The sequence below is a fragment of the Vombatus ursinus genome, unplaced genomic scaffold (genome assembly GCF_900497805.2).
Source record: "Vombatus ursinus unplaced genomic scaffold, bare-nosed wombat genome assembly UNPS02009770.1, whole genome shotgun sequence".
Classification (NCBI taxonomy): domain Eukaryota; kingdom Metazoa; phylum Chordata; class Mammalia; order Diprotodontia; family Vombatidae; genus Vombatus; species Vombatus ursinus.
The window spans coordinates 7,510,665-7,525,455 of NW_020949548.1; the positions used below are offsets into that span (position 1 = coordinate 7,510,665).

Below are 14,791 nucleotides of genomic sequence, written 5' to 3' on the forward strand. Positions count from 1 at the left end.
ACCTGGAATCAGGAAGACTCATCTTCCTGAGTTCAAATCCGGCCTCAGACACTTGCTAGCTGTGTGACCCTGGGCAAGTCACTTAACCCTGTTTGCTTCAGTTTCTTCATCTGTAAAATGAGCTAGATAAGGAAATGGCAAACCACTCCAGTATCTCTACCACCAAAACTCGAAATAGGGTCACAAAGAGTCGGATACAACTGAACAACAACAAAACTTAAGTCCAGACCCTTCTGATTCCAAGACCAACCAACTCTCTAGCCACTTCACTATGCCAGCTCTTAATTTAAGAACAGCTCCCAAATCAAAAGAGGGTCAGAAAAGTCTGAATAAATCAGGAATCAATAACTCTAAAATGGATTAAGGAAAGCTAGGCACGTTTGGGGGCAAGGATGCTAAAGCTTAGGCTGATGTCATGATAAGCACCCTGATACTAGAAACACACTACAAGATGGATCAGATTTAATCCAAAATGTTATGTTCCTGTTACTAGACAGAAAGAATTCTTACTTTGCCACTGGCAAATGCTACTCTCTCCCCCCAATACACTTCTAATGAAAGAGAGGGAGAAAGAAAGAAAGAGAGAGAGAGAAAGAAAGGAAGACAGAGAGAGAATTAATTTTCCTTCACATATCAAGATAATGGCACTAATTATTTGTTATGCATTGTATAATTAGGAACAGTAGTGGAAAAAGACAGAAAATCCCACTAAAGAGGTCTATTAAAACATTTAAATTAAATTAAAAAAATACTTACCAGATGCCCTACTAAAATCTATGATGCAAGTTTAGGACAAATTTTACTTTTTTCTAAATAGCACAGATGTGCTTTCCTAACTAGTTTCTTTACTTATTAGCTTTGCAAGGTCAAAATTAGGTCAACTTGCACCAAAATTACTTAGAATTGATTTAATACTCAGTAATGAGTTTGGAGACGGCAGGTTTAAACTGTCAGAAGAATCTCAAAAGTCCTAAAGGGGGTTTAAGTACTATATTTGCAAAGAAATGTACTAATCTTGCCATTTTCTCAAACCAATGGAAAAATGTAAAGCTTGATTTAAAAACAAAATGAAAACAAAGGCCAGGACTTAGCAACAGATTACTAAAGTTTCAAATGGGAATAGTTTAGTTTCATTTTAAAGAAAAATGTAATCTAGTCTTCATAATTACCTCACTAGAAAAAAACAAGAAAACATTTAAAAGATTAATTCTTTAACCGACACAGCCTAAAAAAAATTAAGTTAAATGTTTAAAGATTTGTTCTGGTTCCATCAGAAAGAACAATAAAAACAATAAAACCAAAAATATTTCCTTTAGTTTTTAACCTATTGCCTGATTTTCATTATAACCTTTCTGATTTCCATTATTGTTAACACATGTAGAGAAAGAAAGACAGATTCATTCATTCAACAACCATTTATTAAGAACTATATGCATAGCACTGTGGCCACCTGAAAATTTAAAGATTTAGGTCAAAAGTTTTATCTACAACTCCAAAATCAGACTTCCTTTTCTACTACTTCATTGAAACCTCTCCCTCGGAAGTCAATAAAATCTACTCCCTGTTAAAGCCAATGCCTTTTTCTCAGTCCTCATCTTCCTTGACTTTTCAGAAGCCTTTGACACTGTTAACCCTCCATGACTTCTTGGTACTCCTTTCTTGCATTCCACGAAATGGAAATGGAATCTCTAGCTGCTGAATCATAGCCAAACTCGTCAGCCTGACATTCAGGGCCCCTCTACAATCAGTCTCTATTCCACTTTTCAAGCTTTATTTACCACTCCACCTATTCACGTGTCTTATGATCAAGGAAAAATGGTTTATTATTCCCTAAACCCATTTTAGCAGGCCTTTGCTCAAACCATGGCCTACTGTGAGAATGTTTTTACTTTTCTGTCATTTGAAATCCTGTTCACTTTCTGAAGCTTAGCTCCCCCTTAATACTTCCATCTACCTTCAGCCAAAAGGATCCTTTTCTACCTCTCAATTTTCACAACACTTTCTCTGTACCTTACCTATACATTCACCACACTCTATTTTTATTATATATATTTGTATATGTCTTACTCTTTTCTTATCCTAATCAGACTGCAATGTCCTAGAGGACAGGGGTTGTATTTTATTATTCATCTTTTTATACCTCCTAAACTTCTGTCCCATACCATTACTGCCAAGTGCTCATCAAAAAGTTTGTTGAATGAATTTCATTTCACTTTATTTATATTCATCAAATTAATATCATTGAATGAACCCTTTGTTTCTAGTGGTTTTTAACTCACTTCACTAACTTAATCCATTAACTCACTTCAGATTCTCCCTTGGGAAATTTGGATATTCTGGTTCCTTTTAGAACTCTTCCTCTAATCATCTTTGTTTTTATTCATGAAGCTGTCACTAAGACATTGTCATCTACTATTGTCATCTCTGTCCAAGTATAATCATTAATCTATCATTAGTTCTCTACATGGATCTAGAGATTTCTCTTAAAAGGGACAACAATTTGCAAATGTCAACATAGCTACTTGCATTTAGGTTGTATGTAGACTGGTCACCCAAAACAACATCATTATTGTATAAGAGGTTCGTATAAAAACAACAAGAAAGTTGATTTTAATTTTAAGTTCAAAAATTATCTTTATTTTAGTAATATTTAGCTGAAAAAAAAATGCTTGGAAAAACATTTCTGACCACTGTGGGGTTTTGGAGTAGGTAGAGATCTGGGTTTGATCCATGTACTACAGGCACTATGATAACAAAATATAGGTTACATATGCCTATACAACATCTAATAAAAAAAAATGTAGTTCAAGCTAAGTGATTCATTTATTCAACAAGCACCATGATGAGCCTTACTAGGTACTTTGCACTGTAGGAGGGATGGATGGGGAGAGAGGAGTATGAAGGAGGTGGTTGTTGAGGTAGAAAAGTATCTGCCATCAGAGTGTTTATAAAAGTGGTTAGAAAGTGAATATAAGTACTGAATATCACTCTGGTTATCACTCCTGTAATGGCTACAATTTACTCCTTTTCTCATTTTGATCCCCATTTGGTGAATGAATCAGTTCAACTGTAGACTGTCTCCCACTCTTGACCCTTTACATTGACCCTACACCTTATCATTGATCTTACCCAAGCAAACCTCAGCCTTGGATTAAATCATCCATTGTCTTTTCTGTGCTGATTAAATCCACTACAAATTTATGTTATGTAATCTCAGCTGCACTCTCACTGCAATAAGGCAATCCTTTTGAGCCTCCCTAATCGACTCACTAGTTCTCTCAACCACAGCAATTTTCTGAACCCTCCTCTCTCTCCTCAAATGCCCCAAAGCTGCCCTGCCCCCACCCTCACACCTGAGAACCTGGTCTCATGTTAAACAGGAAAAACATGAGGCAGTTCCAGGTGCATCCACAGCTTGTCCCCATCTCACCTCCCATCCCAAAGATGCCTTTCCCCCAGTATCTCCTCCTTTGCCTTTTCACACACGAAGAGGTGGCCTTTCTCCTTGCCAAGGTAAATCCTTCTCCCTGCAGATGTGACTCCAACCCACCTCATCTTCTTCAACATAATGCCCACTTGATCATTCCCAATTTTTCACTAATATTAAATTTTTCTGTCTACTGGCAATGATTCCTTAATGCCTACAGACACACAATGTCAACCCCATTCTTAAAAACTTTCACTTGATCTGTACGTTTCTGATAGCTATCATCCTCTTATTCTTCTCCCTTTTGCGACTAAAGTCCTTGAGAAAGCTATCTCTAATCAAGGCATCTACCGCAAGTCTCTCCCCATTCCAGCTGTCAAACTGATCTTCCTAAAGCTTGGGTGTGACCATGTCACTGACTCCCGCCACCCCCCCCAACTCCAGTGGTTCTCTTACCTCTAAGATTAAACGGAAAATCCTCTATTTGGATTTTAAAACTTTTCATAACCTGGCCCCTTCTACTTTCTAGTTTTCTTATTTGCTCCCCTCCACGTATTCTATGACATGGGCCTTCTTGCTGCTCTTCACACAAGAAATTCCATCTCCCTACTCTGTGACTTTTTACTAACTATGTCCCATGTCTAGAATACTTTGCATCCTTATCTGGGTCTCCTGGCTTCGTTCAAGTCTCAGCTAAAACCCCACTTTCTTCGAGAAGCCTTTCCTGGTCCCCCTTAACTCTAGTGCCTTTTCTGTGAGAGCACCTCCAGTTTATTCTGATACAGCTTGTTTGCATGTTTTCTCTGTCATTAGACTGTGATATCCTCAAGGGCAGGGATGGTTTTTGTCTTTCTTTGTAGCCCCAGAGCTTAGCACAATGCTGGCATATAGTAAGCACTTCAAAAACGCTTGTTGATTGAGGCAATATTGTACAATTGTATAATTAGCATCAAGATTTAAAAACTCACAAAGAAGTATTACATTATGCTTTTATAGGCTTCAAGTTTCTGCTTATCAACATATTAAAAATTGTCAGTAAGATAAAGGATTTAAATGTTCATTACTTGGAAGTTAGGTAGGTTGATATGATGAATGAACTATTGGGAACTCACTAAAAGTTTATACTCTATCATCAAATGAAAGGTAATTTTATTCAGACTGTTGATAAGCCTACATGATAAGCAAAAAAAAAAATCTGAAATATTATATATTTTTTACTGGCATTCATAAGAAAATTTGTTAGGACAGCATCTTCTAATGAGGACAAAAATATATAGTAAAGATGTTATTCCCCCAAAATAAACTGCAAACAAATTTCTATAACACAAAACCTTAAGTAAACAAAACTGTATTATCTTACTTTCTCTTTAATTGTAGGCAAAAAGATTTTTTCTCCTATTGAAAGATTCTTAATCTTGAGAAAGCCAACTAAACTAATATCAGTCTAGCACATACACACTACTGGAATTAAAACACGAGATGCTCTTAGCATTTTTGGTGCTTCTAAAAAAACTAATTTATTCCTTAATTTTTTTAATTAGGCCACAAATTTAGAATCTCATTTGGCAAGAAATAGCTAGGCACACATTAAAAAGGGGATTAAGTGCTCAGAGAATTTGGATATTTTATACCTTGTAGCTATTCACAAAATTTCCAAGCATAACAAAAGGCAATAAAATCCATATTTAAATTTGCTTTAAGATATGTAGAGAAAATTACAGGCTTATATGCGTTATGGACTATTTTTACCACTACATGAAAATAAAGAATACCTTCTCCATTTTCAGACACTAGGTTCTAGAGATGATTACAAAAAAGAAGTCTAAGAATATTTATTTCTAACATGCTTTGGGCATATGCTGAAATTCTCTCAAAACTCTCCCTTTTTCAATCTCTCCCAATTTCTCTGATTACATTAAAGAGACACCCTCAGTCGAGTACTCATTGTCCTTAACCTGTCTTTAATGCCTTATAGCTTCAGATTTTTTCCAACAAAGTACAGCTGTTAATCTCTCTTTTAATAAGGAAGGTATGTTTCAGGTTTTGCTAACAGGAGCAGCCAGACACAGTTTGGGAAAATATATCTGTAGACGTGTGTCAGGCCTACAGTGATAAACGTGGGAAGAAGAGATAGGCTGCTGAAACCAATAACGGGTGGTCAAGGCTCTCACAGAATATTCAAAATCTTGACTCTTTAAACGCATTTATTCTGCAGACATTTCTGAAGATCCTTTTAATAATGTAAAAGTTTTTACATATCAATGACCAAACCTAGATTGTACAATTAAAAGACATCTTTTGTCCATTTATCTTTTTTCTATATACTCTTCCTCTCTAGGCCACATAGCACGTACCACTTAATATGACAATAACCAATAAAAATATATTTCTAATGTGAAATCAAATTTGGAACATAAACTTAAATTGGCATATTAAACAAGGGAGATACTAACATTATTTCTGCTTGCTCTTTGCAAGGAAAAATAATTCACATTTTCCCTTGGTACTTTTTACTTAGCACATGATCAAAAATAGAAAATAAACTGCCTATTGGAAATTCATTCTACTTCAACACGAGAACCTCCTCTGAAGTTCAGCTAATTGACTAAAACGATTTCATTTAGGCCCCTCTATTCTGGTAATTACTCTAAGAGAAATGAAAACACACAATGTGTGATTTTATATATGTCAATATAAAAGATATTTTACTTCAAAACACAAAGAAACCAATTGTATTATTTCATATTAGAGAACAAGTATAACAGTTTACCATGCATATTAACACATACACAAGCACAGATACAAAATTCCAGCAAAATTCAATAAATATAATTTGTAAAACTGAAATTAAAAGAGGAAAGCTTTTTTGTCTTTAATCTGAAAGCCTATGAATTTGTATGTATTTGTATGTATCTACTTTAATTTATGCAAAGAGTACAGATATTATAGAGAAGTACTGACAACTCAGCATTCATTTTTACTAGGAGAAATGCTATTATTTTTCACAAATCTTCAATCAATATTGTGTTCTTTCCATCCCTCTGAAGTAGTACAGGAGTTACAGAATTTAGCCTGCAACTTCTGATAGCTAAAATATTTCAATCACAAAAACCAAACAGTATACAATCTTGGGGAATGGAGGGGGGGAGGATCAGATTTTAAGACTTTTGTTTTGACTAATCAAGTACATAAAATTGGTAGTGACATAAATGTTGGATAGTTTTCAAAATTATAGGACCAGTTTTGACGAAAAGATGTTAGACGACCAAATCAGAAAACTTTTTTTTTTTTTTTTTGCTTTTTGGTGAGGCAATCAGGGTTAAGTGACTTGCCCAGGGTCTCATAGCTACTAAGTGTCAAGTGTCTGAGGTCGCATTTGAACTCAGGTCTTCCTTACTCCAAGGTCAGAGCTCTATCCACTGAGCCACCTAGCTGCCCCTCAAGTAACTTCTTTACAAAATATTTACTGAGGGAGGCTAGGTTTCCAGTGGATAGAGTACCGGCTCTGGAGTCAGGAGGACCTGAGTTCAAATCTCGCCTCAGACACTTGACACTTAGTAGCTGTGTGACCCTGAGCAAGTCACTTAACCCCATTGCCTAGCCAACAAAAACAAAAACAAAAACAAAATATTTACTGAAATGATATGTAAGCAAAGAAGTCCTGCTCCTCCTGAACTACTTAAATGTCCTGTGCTAAATATACATAAATGGCAAATCAAAATAAAAAAAAAATTAAAAAAGATACTAATTCAAGCCATTCAAAAACATCACTTTGAATCAACATTAACTTTCATGGGTATACCTTATACTATATAATTATGCGTTCCCTTAAAGTTACGAATCAGATTTTGATAAATATTTTAAATTTAGTAGAGGTACTCACTATAAAACAGTAACTCACAACTCGAAGAAAATATTCTGCCCAAAGAACCCAGCAATGACAAATATTCACCAATAAGTACATCAGTTAAACTCAGGTGAACATATATCACTTTTTCTTGGAAACAGGGCACATTACAATATTCCAAGTTACCTAATAAAGGTAAAGACTGTTCTATGAAGAAAAAAAAAAGCTACATGTAGGAATTCTCTGGAATAAATCAAAATCACTTAAAGAATAAAATCATCCTTAAGACTAGGCTTCAACCCTGTGACCCAACAATAGCACTTCTAGGGGTGTATCCCAAAGAGATTATAAAAATGGGAAAAGGACCCAATGTACAAATATATTTATAGCAGCTCTTTATGAGGTGGCAAAGAATTGAAAATTGGGGAACGGCTGAACAAGTTGTGGTATATGAATGTAATGGAATACTATTGTGCTGGAAGAAATGATGAGTAGGCAGACTTCAGAAAAATGTGGAAAGACTTGTATGGACTGATGCTGAGTGAAATAAGCAGAACCAGGAGAATGTTGTACACAGTAACAGCCATATTGTGTGATGACTAATGTTGACAGACTTACTCCTCAGCAATGCAAGGATCTAAGACATTTCCAAAGGTCTCATGATGGAAAATGCTATCCACATCCAAAGAAAGAACTATGGAGTTTGAATGCAGATCAAAGCATACTATTTGCTATTTTTTTTCCTTCCGTTTTGTTTTGTTTCCTCTTTCTGGTGGTTCCTCCTATTGGTTCTAATTCTTCCTTGCAATATCACTAATGTGAAAATATGTTTAATGGGAATGTATACGTGTAGCCTGTATCAAATTGCACATTGTCTTGGGGAAGGAGAGGGAGAAAAATTTAAAACTCAAAAGCTTATGGAAGTGATTGTTGATAAATCAAAATAAATTTAAAAAAATTAAAAACAAAAAGACTAGGCTTCAGAGGACAAATAATAAGAAATCCTAATGTATACTCTTTTAAACCACCTAAAAAAGGGACTGGATGCTAATATATTTATTAGGGGAAAATACAACATTTTGCCTTTTGGGATGAAAACAAGTGCTCCAAAGGAACAATAATAATGAAATGGGGGGAGAAGGGGGTGGAATATACAAAGGGAAAATCACTAAACATAAACATGATCATTTTTTACACTGAACTAAACTAACTTTTCTGAGGTTTACCAATGTGTTAGAACAGATTTGTGTCACAGCCTTGTACAGGCAAATGTGGACTGTCGAAGGCAATTGTTTTCTTCATTTATCACAACCCTATAATTAATGTACTATCCCACCCCACAATCAACCACAATGCGAGTGAAACAATGAGGGTGGCTTACCGTACACATGGACAGTTTTGTGACTTTCAGGGTGAAATCTGAAGAAAACTCGAGATCAGGGACGCATGCAGTATGACAATCTATATGCTACCCAGAAAAAAAAAGAAAAAAAGACTTTGTAAAAAATACTATCATGTGCCAAATGAAAGGCAGGATATCTTGTATTATGTAAAAAGGGGTATTATAATCTATGAATGCCAGTTGGAAATATGTTTGCAGTTATATTCAATTTCTAAATAAATGTGCTAGTAATAAAAATCAATTCATTTTTGGAATTCATTTCTTTACTTGCATTTGAATATGGTTTTGCTATTATGGGAATTTATAACAAAGCAAACTAAACATGACACTGTAAAACCTAACTCTAGAAAAACTGGCAAACTGCCTAGTTTCTCCTTTCTGTCCCATTACATGACTCTTCCTACTCCCCACTTCACAATAGTCCAAGTGCTGTTTTGGGTACCTCTCTTATAAACCTGTCTGTTTGTTTAATATTTTCTCAAAAAAAGAGAAGAGAAGGTTTATGATTCCAGTTCAGGAAGAATTCCAAAGTAACTTGAGCCTTGGTTAGTATGTTGCAAGGTAACTTTAAAAGACACACTTCACCAAATTATAGCATGCACATCTGGATGTTAATCTTACAGTTTATGCTTAAGAACAATTATCTGTAGGTTCAGGGGAAGTATGGTTGGTTGCCACTAAACCATCTTTAGTTGTACTTTTTCTTTTTTTGACTGACATAAGCCAGTACGTTCTGGTATCCTTGATAACTTCAGCTGAGTAGATAAGAACTCAGGAAATACCATGCATATAAATATTTCAAATGTTCTTAGCTGAAATTTCATACCTCTGATATTTAAAAACCTCCACTAAAAGCTGATACCTCATTGCATGATGGAGGTGATGCTGAATTATCAAAGACCAAGGACAACAGAGTTTAAGTTTTAAAAGGTCCTACAAATCTCGAATCTCTTAGTATAGGTTCAAAGACAACTGAACGGCATATCGGGCAGGAGAAAACGGGCCTACCTACATGTACTGAGGCTGACTACTAGTATGTTCACAGATGATGGACTTGGAACTCTCCAGGGTTAAGCTCCTAAGTTTGAGAAGAACTACAATTTGTGCTACGGAGGGAAGTATCCATACTGACAGAATCACAGATCCTTTAAGTATCTAGATGACTGAAAATATTTAAAAGGATTTTGACATTTTCACCCCAATTCAAAATCAATATATTAAAATATACTCTGCAAACATGATATACATATCATGTATATTCAAATTCAAAAAGCTTTTGGTAATTGAGGCTTCTCTTAAATTTTTTTTTCATGAGGAGAAATCTGTTAGAAATTTAGAAGTAGTCAAATGAAAAATCATATCTATAGTTAAGAAATTACTAAAGAAATAAGTGAATAAGTATAACATTAAGAATAAGAAGGCTTATGTCCTAATCAGCCACCTTCAATTCTTTTGGTCTTAAAATTCTCTTCTACTATTTATTTCTTGCAGTTCTTGGCAGTAAGCAAAGGGATCACTAGAGAGCGAAATTAGTTTCCCCTTTCCCTTTCCAGCCTTGGGGCTGAATTGACTACCTCTATGGCACTCCTCCCCAGGGAGAAAGAGATGAAGATAAATCTTTGAATACATAAGAAGGTATCTACAAAGTAGTGCATCAAACTATTCTATGATCACCAGACCGGCTAAACTTTGCTTTGAGCTTTTGTTAAAAAGCTTAATTTCTGTTACACAATGCTGAGTAAACAACATTTGGTGAACACCTAACTATTTTGTGCACATCAATGTATTAAGTGCTTTAGGGTTGGGGTGTGGATACAAGAAACAGAGGATATAATTTTGGCCCTAATTTCCTCAAACAACTGTTATTTGATTAACCTATAGGGAGGGGGAAAAGAAGAAACATTTAAGATATGGTCAAGGAAAGTGAGGTTAATTTCCACTCTTCAGTTACTACACTGTCTTGTTGTAATGCACAGTTATAGAATGTAGTTTTACTCATTAACATAAAGAAATCAACATGGCAAAGGGGATGATCATAAGGTAAAGAAAGATAGAGCTGCAAAATCAGAACACTGTCATAGAACTTAAATTTTGTGAATAAGTTCCTTGCCATCACTTGATCAAAGAAAAGCTCAGGAAAGCAGACTCTGAGAACAGCAGTGAGAAAGGGAAACCTAGGGTTATAAGGGAGTTATGATGTGGCAGCATACTCTACAGCTAAGTTATCATTTAGACCAGAAGGTGGAAGCAGAAGAATTACAGAAGAAACAGAAGAAAACTTTTTGCCTTGCCTGACCCAAAATAAGACAGCCAGAAAATAGAGAGAGATAAACAAAGCAATACACGCAGAGCCTGACCCTGGAGAGCTGTGAAGCTGGGTATGAGTAGTTTGAGTTTTGTAGACTATGAAGTGATCAAGAAAGCACGCCACAGTTAAAGCAGCACGTAAGGATCATAAACCTAAAGACAGTGTTCTGAGTAGAGACTGGGAAATGGTTCAGTGGTTTGGTGACCCAAGGAAAAAAAGAGTAGATTGAATGCAAATATTGAATCACTAAGCAGATGAAAACAAACAAAAATACTGGAGTTATTATTATAAATAAGTAAATATAGTATACATATTTGGCATAGTACCTTAATTTCACAGGGTTCTGAAATAATTGTCTTTGGGTCCAAAACTTCCACAAGAGCTTCTGGAATAACTGCTTTCTTCATGCATGACATGTTGAACCCATACACATCATCCCAGAAAGCAATCCTATCTGCATGTTTGTTTGGATCTCCCACTGCCACTAGGCTGATTGTGCAAATGTCAGGGTAGACTGTAAGAAAAGAATATATACCATGTCAGTAATTTAGCATCACTTCTATTTAAGAAGGGATGGTGTTGTTTTTCTAAAATTAAACAAATATGTAATGCTAATTGGTAAGGCCTGACCTCCTTGAATGATAAAAATGATCAGAATGTCACAGATGGAAGGACCCTAGGGATGATACAGTCCAATGCCCTCATTTTTCAGATGAGGAAACTGAGACTCAGGGGAGTTAAGTGATTTGCCTAAGGTCACACAGCTAGTGAGAATGGTCTTCAAATTTTGTTGTAGCTTTGCAGTGCTCAGAAAAAAGCCCTTAAATAAGCTCTGAGTTAGCTTCTTTAGAACACAGTTATTCATAATGCCAGTGGTCATCCTAGTTACCTGTGAAAGCAGATGACATAATATCAGTTAAAACAGGATTAGGTAACTGGAATCGTCCAATAAAGTCAGAGGAAAGTTTCGTAAGTGCCACTTATTAAATATTCAGGTTTACTCTATAAATTCCTTCAATATTGAGAAACAATTTAGGAAAAATATATTAATTTTTAAAAGTAATGAAAATGAATAGTTTTACACCAACAGTGCATTTGCCTTTAGCTGTTTGCAGCTAAAGAAGTAACTACCAAATATTCCATTTCAATGTTCAAAATATTAGAAACTAGGGTTTTAAGGAGTTTTCTTTAACATATTTTCTTTCTGCATAAGGAAGTCTAAATTAAGTTTCCTCTTTTCTCCCAACTAGGTAAAAACAATAAGTTTGAGTTTTCTTAAAGATTTGAAAGAGAAGCTTATTAGAATATCACAAAGTAAAAGAAAAATTGAAATATAAATCATTTCCTCCCACATCAAGAAATAAAAACAAAGAGAAAGATAATCATGAGCATTAAAAGCAAATTTCTTTTGGATGGTGGGGCATCAGACTTTTGAGGTCAGTCCCAGTACAAAAAAGGATTCCATTCCACCAAGATCCTCAGCAACTCAAAGCTAATACAAGATCTTGATTGCCTCGAGCACTAATAGGTTAAATTCCTTGTGTCAAAAGCAAAACTTGAAGTCAAGTCTTTCTAACATCAAGGCCTCCCTCTATCCATCACATGTTCCATAAAATTGGAAAAGTAATTTACACCATAGATCTAATTAACTAGTATACTTTGAAAGAAAAGATATTTTCCTGCAAAAGAAAAATACAAAAGTTTCCTGTTTCTTTAGAGTCTAAGGAAATAGAAGTGAGATAAGCTTCTCATAAAGACCAATAAAAAGAAATGGTCAGCAGAGCCATTTATTATTATCTGTCGATGATAAAGCAGTTTTTTTCCTATACTTAACAATAATCACCTAAAAAAAATATCTAGTGTTAATTGATATGGCTAAGTATTTTCTGAACTATCTCCATTTGCTTCATCGGGAAGGTATATCAACTGTATTGTACCACTAACTTTCATGCCCTGAATTTTGGGCTGTTTTTGTGAATCACAGGTACCTTTCTCTCAGCGAATGAAAGCTGAAAGCAATTTCATCTAAAGAAATTCTTTAGTGATAACTGTGTGGGACACACACACACACACACACACACACACACACACGGCTTTAAATCTTAACTGTGCTAATAAAAGTTGAAGTCAAATTCCTGCAAAATGTTTAGAAAATTCCCTAATTTTGTAATTTCATTTAGAAACTCTGAGGAGCTTTTACAAATGTTACTGAGTTCTACATCTAAATATTCTTGTGGAGTAGACTTATTACTATGAAAATGATTTATTTTCTCATAAAAAACAAGGTTCATTTTTGGTTTCTACTAGTTAATTCTATGAAAGTAATTTAATTTACAAATGTCAATATTGTACTTTCATAAACAGATCAAATGTAATGAATGGGATTCTACCTTTTCTAATAGATTTTACATTTTTCTGTCTTGAAAAAGGTTTTAAAATATTTAAATTAATTCCTAAGTACTGATCAGATTCCCTCTATTTCCAAATCTCTCACAGCTGGTTAAAAAAAAAATTTAGGCCATTTGCCACTCCTTTCAGTTTCTGATTCTGACACATTTGTCATTCGATTTTGGTCTGATAGAAGCTATTATTGAATAATTATTCCTTCTCACAGGTGAAATTAACAAAGTGCTGATTGGACAAAGCACATTGTTAGCAGCCCATTTACAAATTCATGGCTTTGACATCTGTGTCCTTCTCGACTCACTGCCCAGAATTCATTTGTCACTAGAACATCTCACATGGTGAACAGATTAAGATGGGAAATCCTTATTCCTCAGAGATGGCTCACAAACTTTGGAATATTAAAGGAAAAGATGATAATACTGCAAGCATGTAGAAATAATTTCAAGTGAATACCAGCATCACCTGGTTATTGAAAAACAACTAGAAGGTGCAAGGGACAAGAAAAAGAAGGGAAACCAAAGGAGTATTATTTGTAGTTACAGAAGCCAAGTTAAATTGTTTTTCTTTAGTTAGGATCCTAAAAACATGGGAAAACGAAGTCCATCATTGAAGCCCATTAGAGAGAAAAATAGTGATGGAGATAACATTCAAATACATACTCACATACACAATGTGTATGTACAAGTATGCCTCAGAGGTATTGTGGGTTTGGTTCCAGACCACTGCAATTAAGTGAGTATCTTAATAAAGTCACAAATTTTTTTGGTTTCTCAGTACATTTAAAAAAGTTAGGTTTACACTCTACTGTAGTCAATTAAATGTGCAACAGCATTATGTCATAAAAAAATACATCCCTTAATTAAAAAAATATTTTATTGCTTAAAATGCTAACCATCATCTATCTGAGCCTTCGGTGAAACACAATCTTTTTGCTGGTGGAGGGTCTAGCCTCGATACTGATGGCTGCTGATTGATCAAGGTGGTAGTTGTAGAAGGCTGGGAGTGGCTGTGACAATTTCTTGGAGAGGGAGTGAGACAAGGGATGGCCCAGTTGGTGGAGCAGTCAGAACACACAGGACATTTATCAATGAAGTTTGTCATCTTATATGGGTGTGGTTCTTGCTGCCCCAAAACAATTACAATAGCAACATTGAAGATCACTCATCATACCTCACCATAACAGATATAATAATAAAGAAAAAGCTTGAAATACTGCAAGAATTACCAAAATGTGACAAAGAGACACATGACATAAGCACATGCTATTACAAAAATGGTGCTGATAGACTTGCTCAATGCAGGGTTGCCACAAACCTTCAATTTTTAAGGAAAAAAAAAAGCAGTATCAGTGAAGCACAATAAAGTAAGACATACCCATATATGTATGTACATACACATATA

General features: G+C 35.0%; 1 protein-coding gene across 1 annotated transcript in view; it reads right to left on the reverse strand.

The window, feature by feature from the left end:
* Positions 1–14,791, reverse strand: part of PRMT3 (protein arginine methyltransferase 3) — a 146,410-nt gene that overhangs the window by 39,224 nt on the left and 92,395 nt on the right. The window contains exons 12-13 of the mRNA XM_027852674.1: positions 11,311–11,498; positions 8,656–8,742 (exon numbers count right to left, since the gene is read on the reverse strand). Coding sequence (XP_027708475.1) covers positions 8,656–8,742; positions 11,311–11,498 — 275 coding nt within the window. The remainder of the gene's footprint in view (positions 1–8,655; positions 8,743–11,310; positions 11,499–14,791) is intronic.